Source organism: Carcharodon carcharias, chromosome 8, assembly GCF_017639515.1.
Source record: "Carcharodon carcharias isolate sCarCar2 chromosome 8, sCarCar2.pri, whole genome shotgun sequence".
In the NCBI taxonomy this organism is placed as follows: Eukaryota; Metazoa; Chordata; class Chondrichthyes; order Lamniformes; family Lamnidae; genus Carcharodon; species Carcharodon carcharias.
This window is the reverse complement of record NC_054474.1, coordinates 48,825,766-48,848,329: the sequence shown is the minus strand read 5'-3', so window position 1 is coordinate 48,848,329 and position 22,564 is coordinate 48,825,766. Positions and strand designations below refer to the sequence as shown.

The 22,564-nt window shown below is 42.6% G+C and overlaps 2 protein-coding genes across 8 annotated transcripts in view; both read left to right on the top strand.

Annotated features, from left to right (window-relative positions):
* LOC121280769 (collagen alpha-1(XXIII) chain-like) overlaps positions 1-6,068 on the top strand; it is a 275,471-nt gene extending 269,403 nt beyond the window's left edge. For all 4 annotated transcript variants that reach the window (XM_041192944.1, XM_041192942.1, XM_041192945.1 and 1 more), the window contains 2 exons: positions 2,351-2,389; positions 5,768-6,068. In XM_041192944.1, coding sequence (XP_041048878.1) covers positions 2,351-2,389; positions 5,768-5,770 — 42 coding nt within the window. In that variant the 3' untranslated portion in view covers positions 5,771-6,068. The remainder of the gene's footprint in view (positions 1-2,350; positions 2,390-5,767) is intronic.
* A 14,876-nt stretch (positions 6,069-20,944) lies between these two features.
* LOC121280805 (5-phosphohydroxy-L-lysine phospho-lyase-like) overlaps positions 20,945-22,564 on the top strand; it is a 36,368-nt gene continuing 34,748 nt past the window's right edge. For 2 of the 4 annotated variants that reach the window (XM_041193050.1, XM_041193051.1), the window contains exon 1: positions 20,951-21,093. In XM_041193050.1, the coding sequence (XP_041048984.1) occupies positions 21,035-21,093 (59 nt within the window). In that variant the 5' untranslated portion in view covers positions 20,951-21,034. Of the gene's footprint in view, positions 21,094-22,564 lie in introns of all 4 variants that reach the window. The other 2 variants (XM_041193052.1, XM_041193053.1) reach the window with 2 other exon arrangements.

The following is a 22,564-nucleotide window of genomic DNA, read 5'->3' as shown; positions in this document are numbered from 1 at the left end:
AGAAGAATAAGAATTTTAAACCAAGGCATTGTGAAACCAGGAGCCATTGTCAGTCAGCGAGCACAGAAGTGATATGTAAATGAGACTTGGGGTGAATTAGGATATGGGCAGCATGGCTTTGGATGAGTTCAAGTTTGTAGAGCATGGAAAATGGGAGAATGGATTTGAGAGCTTTGGAATAGTCAAGACGCGAGGAAACAAAGGAATAAATAAGGGTTTCAGCTGCAGATAAATTGAGGCAAGAGTGAAAACAAGTAAGGTTAGGGAAGTAGAAATAGGTTGCCTTGGTGGTGGAGTGGATATGTGGTTGAAAATTCATCTCAGGGTCAAATATGACACCAAGGTTGTGAATGTTCTGGGTCAACCTCAGGCAATGGCCAGGGAAACCTGATGGAGTCAGTGGCAATGGAATGGAGTTTGTGGTAAGGACTGAAGATGATGGCATTCATCTTAGCAAGGCATCACTGGTAGAAATTCCTGCTTGTCCAGGACTAGATTTCTGATAAGCAGTGACAAATCAAAAACAACAGAGGCATTGTGAAATGTGGTGATGAGGTAGAAGTGGGTATTTTGGTGTACATGTGGAGCTTGCTGTTGTGTTTTTGGATGATGTCACTGAGAAACAGCATTTGAATAAGAAATAGGAGGGGAGCTGGAATAGATCCTTGTGAGACTCCAGAGGTAACAGCGCAGGTACTGGAAGAGAAGCATTTTCAAACGATTCTCTGGTGGTAGTCCCACCCAGCTGGACGATGGAGAGAAATTGGTGAAGGATGGCATGGTCAACCATGTCAATGGTTGTAGAAAGATCAAGAAGGATTAGTTAAAGGGATTGTTTACCACAGGTACAGTCACAGAGCATGTCATTTGTGACTTTGATAAGGGCTATTTCGGTGTTGGGATAGTGTCAGAAATCTGACTCAAGTGAGAGATGGAGTTGTGAGAAATATGGACATGGATTAAGGAGGTGACAACAGGTTCAAAGCTTTTATGGAGGAAAGGGAAGTTGAAGATGAGACAGTAATTTGCAATGACAGAAGGGGGCAAGAGTGGGTTTTTTGAGGACTGAGGGGATGACAACAGAGTTGAAGCAGAAAAACTAATTAAATAAAATGCTATCATTTGGTGAAAAAAAGGTTACCATTTGCCATATTTAAAATTCCCAAATAAATGATTTTGAGGATATCTGTTAAAAGTATAAAATACACTTTTTGCATTTTAATTTTGGGATTCAGTTACTGAACACTGAAAATCTTTCTACACCTTAAAATTAAATAGCCTGGTAAGAAGATACCCAGAGCCAATTGTTATACACTCCTATAGGTTGCAGCTTATGACATAGTACATGCTATTTATGACTTACAACAGGAATTTTGTTGTTTTCTGTGAAAGATAATTGTTTCCATATGCTAATTGTGTGGAACTTGTCACAGTGTAACAACATTTAGATCAATGCTTTCTATTCCAAATACCCAGTGGATTAATCTTCAAGATTACATAACATCAAGCCACAGCTTCATACCAGGCATAAACATTGGTATAAACATTTCATTATAAAAATGTCTAATATATAGCAGAAATCCCACATTGTCCAGTGTTTCCAAATAGACTATTAATAAATTTAGATTCAGTTAGACCCTCATTTAGGTTTGTGCTACTAATCTCAAGCAATACGACAGCGCAATACTGCTAGATTGCTGTTTTTTCAGAGATGAATTTTTTTATTTGTGAAATTAAATGAGATCCTGCCTGTGCCTTCCAATGATTTAATGCTTTCTGAATTATTTCATGTATTTAAGCTGCAATTTGAAAGCCTTGATGTTATGACTTATGCTTATTATCGCATACAAAAAGCAAAGCTACAAAACCTATTAATATTGTGTCGGAAATGGTTCAGCTACCCTTACTCATGTAATAAAAAATGTACCATTAATGTTCTTATTAAATAAAATCAAAATTTATCCAATATAAGCAAAAAGCAAAATACAGCAGATGCTGGAAATCTGAAATAAATACATAAAATTCTAGAAGCGGTCAGCAGGTCAGGTAGTACTTGTGCAGAAAACAGACTAGCTAATGTTTCAGTTCTGATATAGTTCTGATGAAGGTTCCACATTTGATAGGTAAATTTACCTGCTCTCTCTACAGCTGCTGGCAGTTGCTGAGTTTTTTTCCAGCATTTTCTGATTTTCTTCAAAATTCAAGCATCTTTTTTGTATGGCAATCCTCACTATATAGCATGGTTTTCATGTGACTCCCGAGAGTAGTATTATAAAGAAAATGTATGAGTTAATTGGGATGAAGTAGAGTTTATTCATTCATTACTTTCCTGTGTCGGTCTCCATTATAGGGTCCAGATGGTCTGCCGATTCCAGGATGTTGGCACAAGGTAACTTTACTTATGCTTCCCAGATTTAGCCAGGAACTTGCAATCACAATGTTACATGATCTTAGGTTTTTGAAATGAATCCATTGGCTTAATGAATAAATGTTCAAGATTCATTCAAAATATGCAAGAGAAGACTGAACAATAAACTGACTTAACCCAATTACCCTGAACAAATAAATTGAGTGATTGGAGATGCTGAGACTGTATCTGTACGTGCAAACAAAATATTATATAAAACAATACCTGGCAGAAAGTAGATTTACAGAATTATTATAATATGGGAGTGAAGATCAAGCATTGTCCTCAGGTGAAGCTGAGTTCGAAGAAGAAGAATTAGACCAGGTAGCGCTGATTTAATTCAGTTCCCATTTTAAAGTCATACATTCTGTCCTTACTTTTATTTTCCATTATAATTTCCTATGCCTGTATTTATAAAGTAAAATTGATATAGATCAGCCACGATCTAATTGAAAGGCTGAAATTGATCATGGGGCTGAATGACCCATTCCTGTTTTTATGTAACTACATAGTAATTACATCACCCTGCCAATGGTGATGCTGTATTACTTCCACTGGGCAAACTGAGAAGTTTACATAAGCAGTTTCCATTGTAACTGTGGACATAGACATTTGTAATAGACGAAAGGTTGATAGGAAGTATATGCAGACATAAGATTTTTAATATAAGATCCTTTTTTTGATATTAGCAGACAAGTAGAATTGTTTGGAGCATAGCGGTTACTCTGCTGTTTAGGCTGAGAGGCTGGGGAGATGCAAAACTGAGGCTTTACAACACCACTACTGCTGAGACGGTGTGTCACAGTGTGACAAGTTTACATGGACAGCTTTCATCGTAAATGTTAACAGTAGAATATATAATGAAAAAGTTGACACAATATTGCAACAAAAACATGACAATAGGAAGTAAGGTTTCACAGACAAGAAGTACACACTGACAAAATAATATATGATAGATTTTAGCATCTAATGTGTACTGAGGAGCTTATACTTACCAGACTGGTCCATGTTTTATTTCATTTTCTACTCATCCAGTTTTCTTGCCTTACTCCTTCTGTCTTGAAAATAACAACCAAGAATTTCTAGACCAGTGCTTTTATAGCTACAATGGAACGTAAGTATTGTTGAAAAGGAGACACTCTGTTGAAGATTTTCATCTTGAACTCATCAGGACAGAAAATGCCAAATTCGAAAGTGAACAGCAATTTATATTGCATGAGAAAAGGGTGTTGGCAAGTCAACTCTGATTAGCCAAGGTGTTGCCATAGTGGAATGCAATGAATTGCTCCCAAAGCTTTTGTTTAATTCAGAAAGGTGTAATGCCTGGACATGTTCCTTTTGCCTGCAGAGGACAGATCCCTCCATGTGAATATATGTGGCTTCTAGCAAGCTTAAGTGAGCCACATTGTGAGCAAGACTGATAATGTTGAGTTGGTTGTTCGTGAAATTATTAGCGCATTCAGGATTTTTTCAGCAAGTATTGTCCAATTGCAGAATCATATCTAATGTTAGACATGTTCTGAGTTTTGCAAGCATGGGCTGGTTGAGTATGGTCAGTACTCTGCCTGTTAAGAACAGCCTAAGGATCTGCTGTTTTAAATGATCTGCCAGTCATTGGGATGTATAGCCTACGTGCCTGGCATCACACGAGCACTGAAATCCATATATCACATTACTTACTCTTATGGAAGACAGAACAACTTTTTGACTTGACAGCAGTATCATGTCAGTGGAAAATACCACTTGTGTTGCTACTGCATAGTAGCACCATGAAATGGCTAGCTTCACCTGTTATTCTAATCACTATTACTTGAATAGATGGGAGAAGTTCTCTGCAGTGGGTTCGTAACTAAATAACTAAGTTAAAACTTGCCTTCCACAATTGATGTGTTTTGATAGTTTTTGTAGTGCATTATAGAAGTTGTGCATTCTGCTAGGGGATGAGGGAAACTAATAGGGCATATTCTGGAAGCCCTGTCTCCCTAACCAAAGAATACATGAATTCATATAGTCTGGGAATGTCCTCCAAGCTGGTCCTGCTGCGCTGCCTTAAAGGGGATTCCTCTGCAATTTCAGTGGTCCAGAGGGACCTGATTAGAGGAAATTCCTGGTTATAGAACTTACTGCTGAAATACCTCTTTTATTTACAATCTGTATATTCAAAATCAGTGTTTTTACTGTCCACATTTATAAAGCAGACGGGCTGTGTAAACACATCATGCGATAATTACACCTCCAGTAGCACAAGCCTTGCCATTTAGTCATTGTGGGGAGAATGTGAAGTACCCTACCATATGGAATGGCTAATGCAAATAGCTAGCAAGGTAGATAAGTACAGGTAGAAAGGAATAGAAGGATATGTTGAAACAAAGTAGCGGGGAAGAGGCTTGTGTGGACGATAAAGGTCGGCATTGACCAAATAATGCTTTTCTGTGTTGTAAATTCTATGCAACCAGAAATAATAATACATCCAATGTATTCTATAAAAATAAGGACATAATGCACAGGGATTGATTAATGCCTGCATCTTTGAGCCCAATTATTCTCCTTCTAATTCTGTTTAACTTGATTTCTACACCTGGTCTTGACTCCCCTTTGTGCACAGGATCTCATCTAATATTAAGAAACAACTTCAGTTTGATTTGTAATTATTTTTAAACATTTGTGGGAGATAGCATTTGTATGATGAAATCTGTTAACAAATATAAGTCACAATATATTGATTAAGATCTTCCAAACGGTATATGTCTGATGGAGTAAAATTCCAAACGTTAAAAAACATTTTGTAATCAGCTGATGTTTTATTTTTCAAGCTGCAATTGAACTAAGAATGTTCAATTATATCTTCAAGGAATTGAATATCAGTTCTCCCTAAAATTGAAAATTAAATGAAGTTTCAACCATTTATTTTTCTTTATTCAGCTGCTAATCCCACAATTCCATTTATTATTGAATGCGCTACAAAGATATGATCATTGAACATTTATTCAATCCTTTTCAGTTCATTAAAAAAATAAAGTTTAATTATAATGTGTTGGGTGTGCAAGCAGGGCCCCTGCCCAATATTAACCTACTGTACCTGCCTAATGAATGCTTGGGCATCTGCATTTGCCCCAGCTGCTGAACTGGCTGTTAGTTCAACAAATCCAGGAATCACACACAGGACCTGACTGTTTGGCTTAGTAAAACAAATATATTTCTGGTTTTGATAGTAGTATTTATCACATAGAACCAATAAATTTTTCATTTCAAATTTCTACTTTTAAAAAAATTTTGGATGACCATTAATATGATTAAACATGCCATCTTGCTGAAATTTACATTTTAAACCAAATAATCATTTTGTGCTTTTTTTTTCAGTGATTCCGAACCAACAAGCAAGGAGTGTGTACATAATGATGATATATTTTGTCCTTCAACATTTGTAAAGAAACTCAGCTGATAATATATGAAGCCTTGCACATCTGGCAAGGACGGAGGTGTATGGTACAAAATATTATTCTCGAACTTAGACCAGCAATCTGGACTCAGAAATAACTAAATAAGCTACAGTTGTGGAATTGAATTATACTGATAGCTATTTCTGCTGCTGTACATTACCAGAGATGTAACCTTGTCAACAACCCATTTATTCACCTAGCCATAAATTGATGATGTCATACATGGCCTGACTGGTTTCATTTTGAGTTGCATAATATTCCAATGATCTTTAAACTTAATAAAAGGGGGAGGAAAGCAATATATCTTACATATACGTTAAAAAAAGTGATCTGCACAATCCCATTTGTGAAGATGGCTCTTTCCTAGGTGAACAAAGTACTACAATGTTACTGGTCATTTCAATGGGATATGTGTATTAGTTATGTTAGGAGATAACCAGGCCTGTACATATGGACAAAAGAATTAGGGGCAGGAGTAGGCCACTCGGCCCCTCGAGTCTGCTTTGCCATTCAATACGATCATGGTTGATCTGAATATAACCTCAACCCCCCATTCCTGCCTACCCCTGATTAACCTTGTTAATCAAGAATCTATTTAGCTCTGCCTTAAAAATATTCAAAAACTCTGCTTCCACCACCTTTTGAGGTAGAGAGTTCCAAAGACTCACAATCCTCTGAGAGAAAAAAATTCTCTTCTTAAATGAGCGACCCTTTATTTTTAAACCCTATTTCTGGATCCTCCCACAAGAGGAAACATCCTCTCCACATCCACCCTGTCAAGACCCCTCAGGATCTTAAAGGTTTCAATTAAGTCGCCTTTTATTCTTCTAAATTCCATGGATACAGGCCTAACTTGTCCAGCCTTTCCTCATAAGAACCTACCCATTCCTGATATTAGTCCAGTAAACCTTCTCTAAACTGCTTCTAATGCATTTACATGTTTCTTTAAATAAGGAGACCAGTACTGTACACAATACTCAAGTACTGTACATTAAGTAATGTGATAGTAAGTGTTCAACAATGAAAACAAGTGTTTTATAGAATTTCAGGATTTGCTTTGAAGCATTCTAAGCCTTGTGAAAAAATAATTAGGGTGGATTTTAGCTTAAGGCAGAGAAAGGATAAATGACGAGCAGAGAGTACACGCTTTGCAGCTGTTTTTCCTGGCATGAGTCCTGAGCATTTAAAAAATAATACTAAATTTACATGCCATCAGTGAGTGAAGGCATCATGTTGGCACCCTGCTGCAGCATATTTGTTGTGGGAGAGTAGAATATCAGCTGACTCCCATGCTGAGCAAACTGACAGTTGGAGCCGGGGAGGGAGAAAACAGGCCTATAGTAGAATAAAGGGTTTTTTTTGTGGGTATAAGGGGATAGCTCTTGTTCCTTCTGGCCTCACCAAAATAAAAAGACAAAAGTAAAATGCTGCAAATGCTAGAAATCCAAAATCTGAAAATGTTGGAAACACTCAGCAGGTCAGGTGTGAAGAGAGTAACAGAGTTAATGGGCAGAAATTTGCTCTAGGTTGGTGGGCGGGCCCCACCGGCTTGGCGGTGGGCGGGCAGCCAAACTCCGCCACCGAAACGGGCCCCGCCATCATTTTGAGTGGGCGGGCCAATTAAGGCCCGCCCAGTGGCCTGCCCAATGGGAAGTGCTATGCGCTTCTTGTACTTGGGTGGGGGGGGTGTTGGGGAGGGGAAAGAATTCCCCAACTGTGAAAGTGCACTCTTTCACACATGCGAGTGAAAGACTGCACTGCTCCCTGAGACTAAGTGCTGCCTTAGGGAGAGCGCTGAAAGTCTAATAAACCTAAAAAATAGCAAAATAAAAAAATTATTAACATGTCCACCCCATGTGACAATGTCACACGAGATGGGACATGTTAATAAATATTACATAAAGTTTATTAAAGTTTTTTAAAACAGATATGAAACCTCATCCCGCCAGTGGATGAGGTTTCATGTTTTTTCAGAAGCCCACTGGGGCTCCTGGCCTGCCTGCCAGCCTGAAGGTTGGATGGGCAGGTACTTTAATTGGGTTAATTATCCTGATTTCGCTGTCCGCCCACCATCCTAAAGATTTAAATGGGGCGGGATGACATCAGGGGTTACTCCCGACGTCATCCCGCATCATTTACGCATCGGCAAGCAGGCCCCACCCCCAACTCACTGACGGAAATATTCTGGCCAATGTTTCAGGTCAATAACTGTTCTGATGAAAGATCATTGACTTGGAACATTAACACTGTTTCTCTCTTTACATTCGCTGCCTGACCTGCTGAGTATTTCAAGCATTTTCTGTTTTTATTTTGAAAGAAAACATTTCCTTGGGCACATTTTTAAACACCCTCCAGCAATTCCTTTGAAGACCGCTGGTTAGGCTGTGCACAGCTTGAGACAGTTGGATGGAGTGTGTGTGGCGCATGATCTGCTAATATGTACCTCAAAACTGCAGTCAGGGTCCTGTGCGTGTTGTAGGACCCTGATTTGCACATTAAAAGTGACCTCCTATCTGAAACAGGCAGGTAGTTCAGCCGGCCATCTCAAGAATGTTCCCAAGATGATGGTAGCCAGAGCACCAGATAAAGACCGGATGGCAAGGCAAAATCCCTGACACTGGAGTTCTTAAAAATGCTGACATGCCAAGTATAGATGCCTTGATCAGGAAGGTACAGCTCCACTGGTCAGGTCAGGTAATGTAACCGCTTGATGAGTAGATACCAAAGAAAATCTTTTATGATGCAGTAGCAACTGGGAATCTATTTATGGTGGTCAGCAAAAGAGATGTAAAGAGCTGCTCTGAAGCAACAGTTTAACAGCTCAGAAAAGACGTCCAGGAGTGGGAACAACTTACTCAAGATAAGAAACATGGTGAAAAGCCAATCCATGAAGGCACCGGCTACTATGAAGCCCACTGAATTGCTGATGCTAAATGAAAATGGTTGAGGAAGTCTCACTTCAAAATAATGATTCCCAATCTGGTAAATCAGTGATCCACTGCTCAATCTCCAAACTCATATTCTGAGCAAATAGCAGTCTTATTTGTCTGCAAAAAAAATGACATTCTGACTGTCTTCTTGGATATCAAATGGTGAATAGAGTGGTAATTATTAGCGGCTATTATATATCTCATAAAATAGGGTAATCTTCTTTGTACATGCCAGTGACAGAGAACTTCTCAGCCAATATCAATAATTTACCGATATTCAGTGACAAGAGAGAAACTCCCACCAGCAAATATTCAGGAAATTCCCTTCAAGGTGCCATCTGTCTAGAACACTGTTTCTGCTCCAGTTGCCTTTACAATTAAAAGACATTCTTGCAAACAATAGTACAGTTACTTCAACAATTTATGGGATGTTACAATCACAAGTTTACATTAGCCACACAGATCATACAGTTAACAAACATGCCAATATAAACATGTTTGGTTGCTTATGTTGTTACAATTAGTACCTTCTTAGCTTTTGACATTGAAAATAAAAATTCTTCCTTGTTTATTCAAGTATTTTATACATTTGAAAGTTTTTTTAGATGCGAGTTATTAGTTTTTGGACTTGATTATTGTTAGGCTTAAATTATAACCTCTATAAGATGGCTAAAATAAAACTAAGCTTTTTTTGTCCTGTGCTATCCATCTGCATTGCATCTACGAATAACTAATTTCTGCCCATAGAAATTGATTTTTATGAAAATGTTAAAATACAACAGCAGTTTTCTTTGTTTTCATTACCTTGAACAGGGAAGTAGTAAATACTCAGTGATTTTTCAACCTATAAATCATTCCATAATCCATTCATACAATCACTTTATTTTTCCAAATTCTGGTGGTAAACACATCTTTAATTTTAGCATTTATGATGTAGCTTTCCATTATGTGTTTTTAAAACACAAATACATTACATTAGTATATAATATCACTGCAAAGTGATCTTATTAAATGCAGCACTTCTGCAGTAAACTGTAATGTTCATTAGGTATAAACTCGTCCAATCTTTTACATATTGGACTGGATTTTCCTGGCCCTGTGATGATGGGATTGGAGGCAGGGGGCTGGGCAAATAATGGGAAGTCACATCTGAACACTTCCCTGACCCATTACTGCCACCTGGTAACATTCTTGGGAGAGGGGCAGAAGTAGAATTGACTGCCTTGTTTCCATGGAAGCAGACAGCCAATTAAAATGCTTAAGGCCCAGTTAGGGTGATTTTGCTGCCTCACCAGCATTTTGCCACCGGCAGAGCCCGCTTACCCCCCTCCCCAACCCACTCTTATAGAGGCCACCAACTCAATGAAGGCAGCCTCTCTGCAGCAGACCAGGGGAGCCATTAGGGTCAGAGACCACATACCACAAAGAGGGAGCCATGGACAAGAAACCCACTGCCCAAACAATTCACCCAGAGGGATTTCCCCTCTGCTCGAAGGGGCCTAGCAGTTTTGCCCATCAAATCTTTTAAATTTACATCCATGTCTCCCAGGGCACCTCCATGTTGGGGTGTCCTTGCAGTCCCGGACATGTCTCAGCAGCGCCCACTGCTCCCAGTGGGGTCGCCAAGGCTTCAGAGCTGCCTGCCCTCTGACTGGGTCGGCAGCATCGGGAGCCCACTTGCTGCCCATAATGGGTTGGTGAATGTGTAGCTGGTTAGTTACGAGGCTGCCTCCCAGAAGATTGTGCTGCCAGTCTTTCTGCTGACAACTGCAGTCTTGTGACCTCCCTACTTGGTCCTGATATCTAGGTCTCAAAGCCCAAGGGAAAATCCAATCCATAAAAACAAAAATTGCTGGAAAGACTCAGCAAGTCAGGCAGTGTCTGTGGAGATCGAGAAAAACCAAGTTAACCTTTAAGGTTGATGATCTTTCGTCAGAACTAGAAAAAGTTTGAGATTAAGCAAATACAGGGGCAGGGAAAAGAGGATAGGATAAAAGAACAAAAGGGAAGCTCTGTGATAGCAGGAGCTGGAAAGTAGGAGTGATTAAATGACATTAAAGGATAGGATAAGGACAATCGAGAGAAAGGATCTTAGTTTGAAAAATCAAGATATAGAATCCATTTAGTTGGAGGTAAGAAACAACAAGGGGAAGAAAACAGTGGTTAGAGTAATTTATAGCCACCTTCACTGTAGTTTAATGTCAGGTAGAGTATAAATCAGGAAGTTAGAGGTGCATATAACAAAGATAATACAATAATCATGGGGATCTTTAATCTTCATGGACTGGGCAAACCAAATTTGTAGTAATAATGAGCAGAACAACACCAGAGAATACATTCAAGGTAATTTTTTACATCAGTATGTCACAAAACCAACAATGGAACCAGTTATTATAGATCTAGTATTGTGCAACATGTAAGCTTAATTAATAACCTTGTAGTAAAGGAACCTCTGGGGGAGGATGATTACAATATGTTAGAATTTCATACTGAGTTTCAGAATTATTTAGTTAAGACCAAAACTAAGGTTTTAAATCTGGTCCAACCTTGGCTAACAAGAGGAGTTAAAAATAGTATTAGATTAAAGGAAAAGGCTTATACTGTTACCAAAAAGGGTAATAAGCCTGAGGATTGGTAGAAGTTTAGAATTCAGCAAAGGATGAATCAGAAACTTAGAGAGAATAGAATCTGAAAGTAAACTAACAAGAGGCATAAAGGGCTGAATTTTACATGCTCCCAGTCGGCGTATTTACTGTGGAGGGGCACATAAATAGGCTGGACGCCTATCCCACCATCTTCCCACCCACACCACTGCTCACCCTATAATACAGGGGTCGGGTGGGTGCCAAAATTGGCAGCCTGCCCCCCATATTTAAATGAACAATTAAGGGTCAATTAGGCTTGGTGTGGGCAGCAGAGCTGGAGCGGGAAGCCCGATTTTTAACCTGAAATGATTAAAGGGCAGAAAGGAAGAGGGGGTTGCTCTTCAGGGCTGCCCTTTGCCAATTGTGGGATGGCTCCCCCTTAGGCTGAAACCCTCCCTTCCTTCCTAACTGCTCCCCCCTTTAAACCCACCCCATCCCCACCCCACTGCCACTCTCCCTAACGCATCCCACACCTTCCCATGTCATCGCTCCCCCCTGCCCAATATTGCAAAAGCTTCTATAGGCATGTGAAAAGGAAGAGATTAGAAAAAGTAAATATGGGTCCCTTAGAGGCAGCAGCAGGAGAAATTTTGGGCTAGATTTTCTGCCTCCATGGGCAGGAAGGACATAAAATTTGGCACCATGGCAACAACGATGTGTCGGTTGCCTGCCTACCCCCACAGATATTTTGCCTGCATCAGGGGATGAGTTGGGTGGCTCACTCACCCATGGGTCAATTTAGGCCTTCAAGTGGCCTTTTAGCAAACTCCTCTCACCACCGTAGTTTTTTTTAACCATGGTGGGGAGATCCATGCCAAGTTTACAAGCCATCAGGTGAGGCTGGGCTGGAGGGTGCTTCCTGTCCGGACACCTTGGGTCCATCATGGTGGAAGATATAAAAGAAATTTCGGAACTAGTAGGAAACCAAGGATCTAGTGAGAATGAGGAACCTAAAGAAAATATTAGTACAGAATTATACTGGAGAAATTAATGGGACTAAATACTGATAAATCCTAATGGTCTGCATCCTCTGGTTTTTCAGAGAGGTGGCTACAGGGATAATGGGTGCATTGATTTTGAGCTTCCAGAATTTTCTCAGTTTTATAATGGTTCCCACAGATTAGAGAGTCACATACGTAACTTGCTTTCAAGAAAGGAGGGAGAAAGAAAACAGGGAATGTTATTCCAGTTAGCCTAACATCAGTCGTCAAGAAAATGGCCAAAACTATTACTAAGAATATATAACAGGGCACTTAGAAAATCATAATATGATTGGGCAGATTCAACACCAACTTATGAAAATCAGTCAGCCTAACTTCGGTAGTGGACAAATTATTGGTATTATTTGTTATTTAGATGTGCATGAATTAAGTTCAGGAGGCCTGGATTTGTTAAGAGAAGTTCATGTCTGACAAACCTAATTAATTTTTTTGCAGAGGAAAATAAGGAAGATCAATGATGGCAGCATATTTGGCCTAGCTTACATGGATTTTAGCAAGGCTTGTGACAAGGACAACATGACAGACTGACCAGAAAAGTAAAAGCTCATGGGATTCAAACAAATTGCAAGTTAGAAGGCTGTTTGCAGCACCATTCCACGTGGCACAGTATCAGGTCCCTGACATCTGGTGGTATATATCAATGATTTGGACTTGAAAGTAGGCAACATGATTAAAAAGTTTGTAGGTGATACAAAAAATGATCGTGCGGTTGATTGTGAACAAGAAAGCTGTAGACTGTAGGAAGATATCCATGAACTGGTCAAGTGGGCAGAAAACTAAAAAATGGAATTCAGTCTGGAAGGGAGGAATTTTACATTCTCTGCCGGTGAGTTTGAAGGCAGAGGGTGCATTAAGTCTAGTCAGCAGCCTGCCCACCATCTGTCCAACCACAATTTTACCAACAGCGCGGGTAGCATCAGGTGGCCCATTTTGGCATACTGGTATTGTCACTGGACGAATAATCCAGAGACCCAGGGTAATGCTGTGTGGATAAAAACAAAAAAACTGCGGATGCTGGAAATCCAAAACAAAAACAGAATTACCTGGAAAAACTCAGCAGGTCTGGCAACATCGGCGGAGAAGAAAAGAGTTGACGTTTCGAGTCCTCATGACCCTTCAACAGAACTTAAAAGCAAGTTACGTATGTGACTCTCTAATCGGTGGGAACCATTATAAGTTCTGTTGAAGGGTCATGAGGACTCGAAACGTCAACTCGTTTCTTCTCCGCCGATGCTGCCAGACCTGCTGAGTTTTTCCAGGTAATTCTGTTTTTGTAATGCTGTGTGGACCTGGACTTGAATTCCACCACAGCAGACAGTGAAATTTGAATTCAATAAAAATCTGGAGTTCAAAGTGAAACGATTGTCGTAAAAAGCCATCTGGAAATCTGCTGTGCTTAACAACTCTGGCCTGGCCTAATGTGACTCCACAGCAATGTGGTTGACTCTTAAACACCCTCTGAAATGGCCTAGCAAGCCACTTCGCTGTATCAGACTGCTAAGAAACCGGATGGACCACCAGGCATCAACCTAGGCATCAGAAACTTGGCCCTGTCATCCCTGCGAAGTCCTCCTTACTAACATCTGGGGGCTTGTGGAAAAATTGGGAGAGCTGCCTCACAGACTAGGCAAGCAACATAATTATCCTCACGGAATCATGCCAGACACCACCATCACCATCCCTGGTATGTCCTGTCCCACTGGCAGGACAGACCCAGTAGGAGTGGCGACACAGTCAGGAGGAAATTGCCCTAGGAGGCCTCAACATCGACTCCGGACCCCATGAAGTCTCATGGCATCAGGCATGAGCAAGGAAACTTCCTGCTGGTTACTACATACTGCCCCTCAGCTGATGAATCAGTGTTCCTCCATGTTGAACACCACTTGGAGGAAGCACTGAGGGTGGCAAGGGCGCAGAATGTACTCTGGGTGGGGGACTTCAATGTCCATCACCAAGAGTTGCTCAGTAGCACAACTACTGACCGAGCTGGCTGAGTCCTAAAGGACATAGCTGCTAGACTGAGTCTGCGGCAGGTGGTGAGGGAATCAGCAGGAGGGAAAAACATACTTGACCTCATCCTCACCAACCTGCCAGCCACAGATGCATATGCCCATGACAGTATTGGTAGGAGTGACCACCGTACAGTCCTTGTGGTGACATAATCCCGTCTTCACATTGAGGAAACCCTCCATCGTGTTGTGTGGCACTACCACTGTGCTAAATGAGATAGACTTCGAACAGATCTACCAATACTGGGCATCCATGAGGCGCTGTGGGCCATCAGCAGCAGCAGAATTGTACTCAAACACAATCTGTAATCTCATGGCCCAGCAAAACCCCCACTCTACCACCACCAACGAGCCAGGGGATCAATCGTAGTTCAATGAAGAGTGCAGGAGGGCATGCCAGGAGCAGCACCAGGCATACCTAAAAATGAAGTGTCAACCTGGTGAAGCGACAACACAGGACTACTTGTGTGGCAAACAGCTTAAGCAGCAAGCGATAGACAGAGATAAGTGATTCCACAATCGACGGATCAGATCTTAATTCTGCAGTCCTGCCATCCAGCCGTGAATGGTGGTGGACAATTAAACAACTCACTGGAGGAGGAGGGTCCACAAATATCCCTATCCTTAATGATGGAGGAGCCCAGCGCATCATGCAAAAGATAAGGCTGAAGCATTTGGTACAATGCCCAGCATCACAGATGCCAGTCTTCAGCCAATTCAATTCAATCCACTTGATACCAAGAAATGGCTTTAGGCACTGGATATTACAAAGGCTATGGACCCTGACAATATTCCAGTGATAGTACTGAAGATTTGAGCTCCAGAACTTGCTGCACCCCTAGCCAAGCTGTTCCAGTACAACTACAACACTAGCATCCACCCAGGAAAGTGGAAAATTGCCCAGGTATATCCTGTACACAAAAGGCAGGACAAATCCAACTCAGCCAATTACCGCTCCATCAGTCTACTCTCAATAATTAGTAAAGTGATGGAAGGGGTCATCAACTGTGCTATCAAGTGGCACTTGCTTGGCAACAATCTGCTCACTGACGCTCAGTTTGGATTCCACCAGGGCCACTCAGCTTCTAACCTCATTACGGCCTTGGTTCAAACATGGGCAAAAGAACTGAACTCCAGAGGTGAAGCAGGAGTGACTACCCTTGACATCAAGGCTGCATTTAACCAAGTGTGGCATCAAGGAGTCTTAGCAAAACTGGAATCAATAGGAATCAGGGGGAAAACCATTCACTGGCTGGAGTCATACCTTGCATTGGCTGTGGCTGTTGGAGGTCAGTCATCTCAGCTCCAGGATATCACTGCAGGAGTTCCTCAGGGTAGTGTCCCAGGCCCAAGCATCTTCAGCTGCTTCATCAATGACCTTCCTTCCATCATAAGGTCAGAAGTGGGGATGTTTGCTGATGACTGCACAATGTTCAGCACCATTCGCAACTCCTCAGATACTGAAGCAGCCATGTCCAAATGCAGCAAGACCTGGACAACATCCAGGTTTGGGCTAACAAGTGGCAAGTAACATTTATACCGCACAAGTGTCAGGCAATGACCATCTCCAACAAGAGAGAATCTAACCATCGCCCCTTGAAACTCAATGGCATAACCATCACTGAATCTCCCACTATCAACATCCTGGGGGTTACCATTGACCAGAAACTGAACTGGGCTAGCCATATAAATACTGTGGCTACTAGTATGGGTCAAAGGCTAGGAATCCTGTGACAGGTAACTAACCTCCTGACTCCCCATAGCCTGTCTACAATCTACAAGGCACAAGTCAGGAGTGTGATGGAGTATTCTCTACTTGCCTGGATGAGTGCAGCTCCAACAACACTCAAGAAGCTTGACACCATCCAGGGCAAAGCAGCCCACTCAGTTGGCATCCCACCCACAAACATTCACTCCCTCCACCATAGATGCACAGTAGCAGCAGTTTGTATCACCTACAAGATGCACTGTAGAAACTCACCAAGGCTCCTTAGACAGCACCTTCCAAACCCACAACCACCACCATCTTGAAGGACAAGGGCAGCAGATACTTGGGAACACCACCATTTGGAAATTCCCCTCCAAGTCACTCACCATCCTTCACTGTCTCTGGGTAAAAATCATGGAACTCCCTCCCTAACAGCACTGTGGATGTACCTACACCACGTGGACTGTAACGGTTCAAGAAGGCAGCTCACCACCATCATCTCAAGGGCAATTAGGGATGGGAAATAAATTCCTGGCCTAGCCAGCGAAGCCCACATCCCTTGAATGAATTTTTTAAAAATTGAGACCCTTAAGAGGGCAACAATATACCCATTTAAGGGCCCAACTCTCTGCCACTGTGATTTAACCAGCTGTGGGAGAGTCACACCATGTGCCCAGCCCGGCAGGATTCCCTGTACAGCCTGGTGGTGGGCGGGGATGGGGTGTGGTGGTTCCTTCCTTAACAGGTTCCCTGGGCCCATCTCAGGGCCCCCCACAAGGTTTTAACACCCCCCCTCTCCCTCTACCAGGTTGCCCTTCCCCCCATGGCCTCTCAAACCCCACGCCCACAACTACCTTTCTGGGGACAGCCAGCACAGCACCTAGTGAGATTCTCAAATCTTACCCAAGATTTTACCCAAATCTTGATCCAACGCCACACGCCTCTGCCATGAAGTGCTGGAGAGCTACTGGCCTCTGATTGGCCAGCAACTCTCTGAGGTAGGACTGCCTGATCTAGAAGGGTAGAAATCTCGCCTCCAGCTTATTAATGTCCAATAAAAGGTTGTTGGACACCCACTATTCCTCTCGGCAGGCTCCCTCCCAACACTTTTAGCTGGGAGTGGGGGTGGTGCGGGGAATCCGGTGCCTCATATAATTCAGCCTGAAAGAATGCATTCGGAGAGGTCAAGACAGGCAAGTGAATACACAATAAATGATAGGATTTGAGAAGTGTAGAGGAACGAAGAACCCTGGAATACAGATCCACAGATCCCCAACTAGTTAGGATGGTTATGACGACACCCACAACCCATGACCAAATTAAAAAAGGCACACGTGATACTTTATTAGCTGAGGCATAGAATATAAGAGAAGGTTATGATAGACCTGTATAAAACATTAGCTAGACCACAGCTAGAAGACTGTGTACAGTTCTGGTTACCATATTGCAGGAAGTGTGTCATCACACTGGAGAAGGGACAGATGTTGCCAGGACTGGAGAATTTTAGCTATGAGGAAAGATTGGATAGGCTGGGCTTGTTTTCTTTAGAACAGAGGAAGATGACAGGAGATTTAATTGAGTTGTTTAAAATTACAAAGAGCCTAGATAGAGTGGATAGGGAGGACCTATTTTCAGGGACATAGGTTTATAAAGTAAATTAGCAGAAGGATTAAAGGGGACTTGAGGAGAAATGTTTTTACCTAGAGAGTGGCATGAGTCTGAAATTGACTGCCTAAAAGGATGGTAGAGGCAAAAACCTTTATCACATTTACTTGGAAATGCAATTGAAGTGTCTTAAACTACAAGGCTACGGACCAAGAGCTGGAAAGTGGGATTAGGCTGAATCACTAAGATAAATATGCACTTCCCTCAATTTAGCCTGCTGCATTCGCTGCTCCCAATGCGGTTTCCTCTACATTGGAGAGACCAAACACAGACTGGGTGACCGCTTTGTGGAACACCTTCAGTCTGTCCGCAAGCATGACCCAGACCTCCCTGTCACTTGTCATTTCAACACTCCACGCTGCTTTCATGCCCACATGTCCGTCCTTGACCTGCTGCATTGTTCCAGTGAAGCTCAATGCAAACAGGAGGAACAGCACCTCATCTTCTGACTAGGCACTTTACAGCCTTCTGGACTGAATATTGAGTTCAACAATTTTAGATCATGAACTCTCTCCTCCATCCCCACCCCCTTTCTGATCCCCCTTTTTTCCAATAATTTATATAGATTTTTCTTTTCCCACCTATTTCCATTATTTTTAAATGTATTTCCATCCATTGTTTTATCTTTGCCTTTTAGCCTATTTCGATCCCTTCCCCCCACCCCACCCCCACTAGGGCTATCTGTACCTTTATTATCACATTCCTTAGGTAATATCACCAGCTTCAACACCTCTTTGTCCTTTTGTCTATGACATCTTTTGGTTATCTCCACCTATCACTGGCCCTCTATCCAGCTCTACTTATCCCACCACCCCCCTTCAACCAGCTTATATTTCATCTCTTTTCTATTTTTCCTTAGTTCTGTTGAAGGGTCATACGGACTCGAAATGTTAACTGTGTTCCTCTCCGCAGATGCTGTCAGACCCACTGAGTTTTTCCAGGTATTTTTGTTTTTGTTTAGGCTGAATCACTCTTTCTCAGCTAGCAGAGACGAGAGGCCAATTGGCCTTTTGTGCCGTAAATATGCTATGGGCTGAATTTTCTTGGCCCATTGGAGATGGTATAAGAGGTAGGTGGGCTGACATTATGGTGGGAGAAGGAGTCGGGAGGGGTGCCTGCATCTTCCTGCTGTCATGGAATATTGCCAGCAGTGGAACTATGGCAGAGAAGCCACCACTGAGCAGCTAACTGAACCACTTAAGTGGGGGGCAGTCCATGACCAATAGTTAACCCCCACCCCCCTACCCCCATGTCTGTGCTGCTAGTGCACCACAACACCCACCCTTGTCCTGATTGCCAGAGCCTGCCTGCCTGGCCCCAGCTTCCACCTATCTAACTCATCTCCCTTGGGTGGTCAGTCATTGAGGCACCCTCCCCCTGGAGCTGCAGCCAATGGTCACTATTAGCGGTGGTTGCTGAGGTTGTCGAGCTGCCAGTCCTTTGATTGGGATGGCAGATTTTGGGACTGAGCCTCTTAATTAGCCATCACTGGCAATATGCCACCCTCGGGACCAACTGCTGATTGAAGCGGAGTTGGCTCCCACTTTTGGTCCTGGTAGCGGGACTTCACTGTCACTTTGAAAATTCAGCCCAATATTTTTAAATCTGTTAAGGGGAGAAACTTGTTTGTGTAGCACTACTTCAGGAGTGTTATGCTGATTACATCAAATTTCCCAGTGACAGACAGAACCCCAGGCTGTTACCTGTGTGACCCACACAATGTTCTTCACTTAAATCAATGCGGGTAGAGGTTGGTGGCACTATCTGCCACCAGGGAATCAATGTATGTCTACATATAGCACTGCTAGAAGCGGCTCTACCAAACAAATTTCTCCCCCTCGAGTTTTTTGAGGTTTGAACCAATAGCGTGGATAAGGGGGAACCAATGGATGTAGTACAGTTGCATTTTCAAAAAACATTCAACATGATGCCACACAAGAAGTTATTACACAAAATTTGGGCTCATGGGATTGGGAGTAATACATTAGCATGGATTGAGAATTGGTTAGTGAACAGAAAACAGGCTCATTTTCAGTTTGGCAGTCTGCAACTAGCAGGGTACTGCATGGATCAGTGTTTGGGCCTCAGCTATTTACAATCCATATTAATGACTTGGATGAGGGGACCAGATGAAATGTAATCAAGTTTTCTGATCATAAAAAACTAGGTGGGAATGTAAGTTGTGAGGAAGGCACAAAGAGATATAGACAGTTAAAGTGAGAAAGCATAAAAGGTGTAGATGGAATATAATGTGGAGAAATTAGAAGTTATTCACTTATTTAAATAACAGACAAGCAGAATATTTTTTAATGGAAACGTTGTATCCAGTAGGACCTGAGTGTCCTTGTACAAGAATTACAGAAAGTCAACGTGCAGAAAGAGTAAGCAATTAGGAAAGCAAATGGTATGTTCGCCTTTACTACAAAGGAATTGGAGTATAAGAGTAAATAAATCTTACTATGTCCTTGGTGAGATCCCCTCCCCTCCCCCTCCCCCTTCTTTGATTGTTCACTCTTCCCCATTATCACAAATTCTACAGCTCTTGATTCTGTCCTGAATAAGGGAAAACACTGTGAGCATCATTCTCTGTTTTGTTACCATCCACACTTCACTCTTGAAGCTAAGCCAGTGCAAAAAAAGCAGCTTATGCGCCCCAAGCACCCTGGTTATCTGGAGAGTGCGGTTGCAAATGTTCTCGTGCAGCTGGAAAGTCCGGGTACAGATACCCCTCTATAAGAGACAGTCCGGGCACAAATAACCCCCTGTAAAGGAGGGCTCACATACAGATACTCACTGTTAGGGAGATCCTGGGTACAGATACCCCCCTGTACCTGGCAAACTTGGGTCCAGTTACCCACATACTTGGCGAGACCGGGTGCAGATACCTCCTGTACATGAAGAACTTGGGTACAGAAACCCCGCCCCCCACCCTCTGTAACAGGAGAACTTGGGTACAGATACCCCCAAACCCACTCCCTATCTCAGGTGCCTGGGCACAAATACCGCTTGTACCAGGAGAGTCCAGGATGGATACCCCCTGTACCAGGAGAGTCCAGGTACAATTACCCCCTATATGAGGAGAGCGGGTATAAGCTCTCTCCTGTGTTGTTCCTGCTCCTCCCTCTTGATCCACATCAGTGGTGACGTTCGCGCGCGGAGCAAGAGTGAAACGTTGAAGTGATTCTCGGGCAGAGACAGAAAGGAGTTTCCTAATAAATTCCCACACAACATGGCCTCTGAACTCTACAACAAAGTGGAAACCTTAACTCTCCGTAAGAAGTTCGTTGCGTAAGTATTAAAGTCTAGACTCAGTGCGATTTAAATAGAACCGGAGAATTTTCATTTTGCAAAAAGACAGCTTTTGTTTCAGCAATGCATGGGCAAATATAACTCCATTTTTTATGCAACTGTTTGTGATCCTGAAGAATTTTAAGTAATTATCTTCGTATATGGAAATGAATCACGAGTTCCCAACTTTGAAGACATTCCCGGAGGGTTGATCACATGGCTGTAGCTTCGTGTATACATGTTACTAAATTTATCTGAAGGTTGGGTGGAGGAGAAAGTGAAAGTTGAAAATAGCTTTGTGGTAACTGAAGGTATAGCCTCAATACATAAAAACAAAAAACTGCGGATGCTGGAAATCCAAAACAAAAACAAAATTACCTGGAAAAACTCAGCAGGTCTGGCAGCATCGGCGGAGAAGAAAAGAGTTGACGTTTCGAGTCCTCATGGCCCTTCAACAGAACTAGGTGAATCCAAGGAAAGGGGTGAAATATAAGCTGGTTTAAGGTGTGTGGGGGTGGGGGGGCGGTGGGGGTAGATAAGTGGAGGGGGGTGGTGTGGTTGTAGGCACAAGCAAACAGCGATAGAAGCAGATCATCAAAAGATATCACAGACAAAAGAACAAAAGAACACATAGGTGTTGAAGTTGGTGATATTACCTAAACGAATGTGCTAATTAAGAAAACTGGACTCCCTTCTCTCTCCCCTTGTCCAGTCCCTTCCCACCTACATCCTTGATTCCTCTGACACCTTACTCACATCAACAGTTTCCAGTTCCTTGGCCCCAACCGCTTCCTCTTCACCATGGACGTCCAATCCCTCTACACCTCCATCCCCCACCAGGATGGTCTGAGGGCCCTTAGCTTCGTCCTCGAACAGAGGCCCATCCACCACTACTCTCCTCCATCTGGCTGAACTTGTTCTCACACTGAACAATTTCTCCATCAACTCCTCTCACTTCCTCCAAATAAAAGGTGTGGCTATGGGTACCCGCATGGGCCCCAGCTATGCCTGTCTCTTTATGGGGTATGTGGAACATTCCTTGTTCCAGTCCTACTCCGGCCCCCTTCCACAACTCTTTCTCCTGTACATCGATGATTACTTCGGTGCTGCTTCATGCTCTCGTCGGGACTTGGAAAATTTTATTAATTTTGCTTCCAATCTCCACCCCTCCATCATTTTCACGTGGTCCATCTCTGACACTTCCCTTCCCTTCCTTGACCTCTCTGTCTCAATCTCTGGTGATAGATTGTCCACCAATATCCATTACAAGCCTACCGATTCCCACAGCTACCTCGACTACAGCTCCTCACACCCCGCTTCCTGTAAGGACTCCATCCCATTCTCTCAGTTCCTTCGCCTCCGTCGCATCTGTTCCGATGATGCTACCTTCAAAAACAGTTCCTCTGACATGTCCTCCTTCTTCCTTAACCGAGGTTTTCCACCCATGGTCGTTGACAGGGCCCTCAACCGT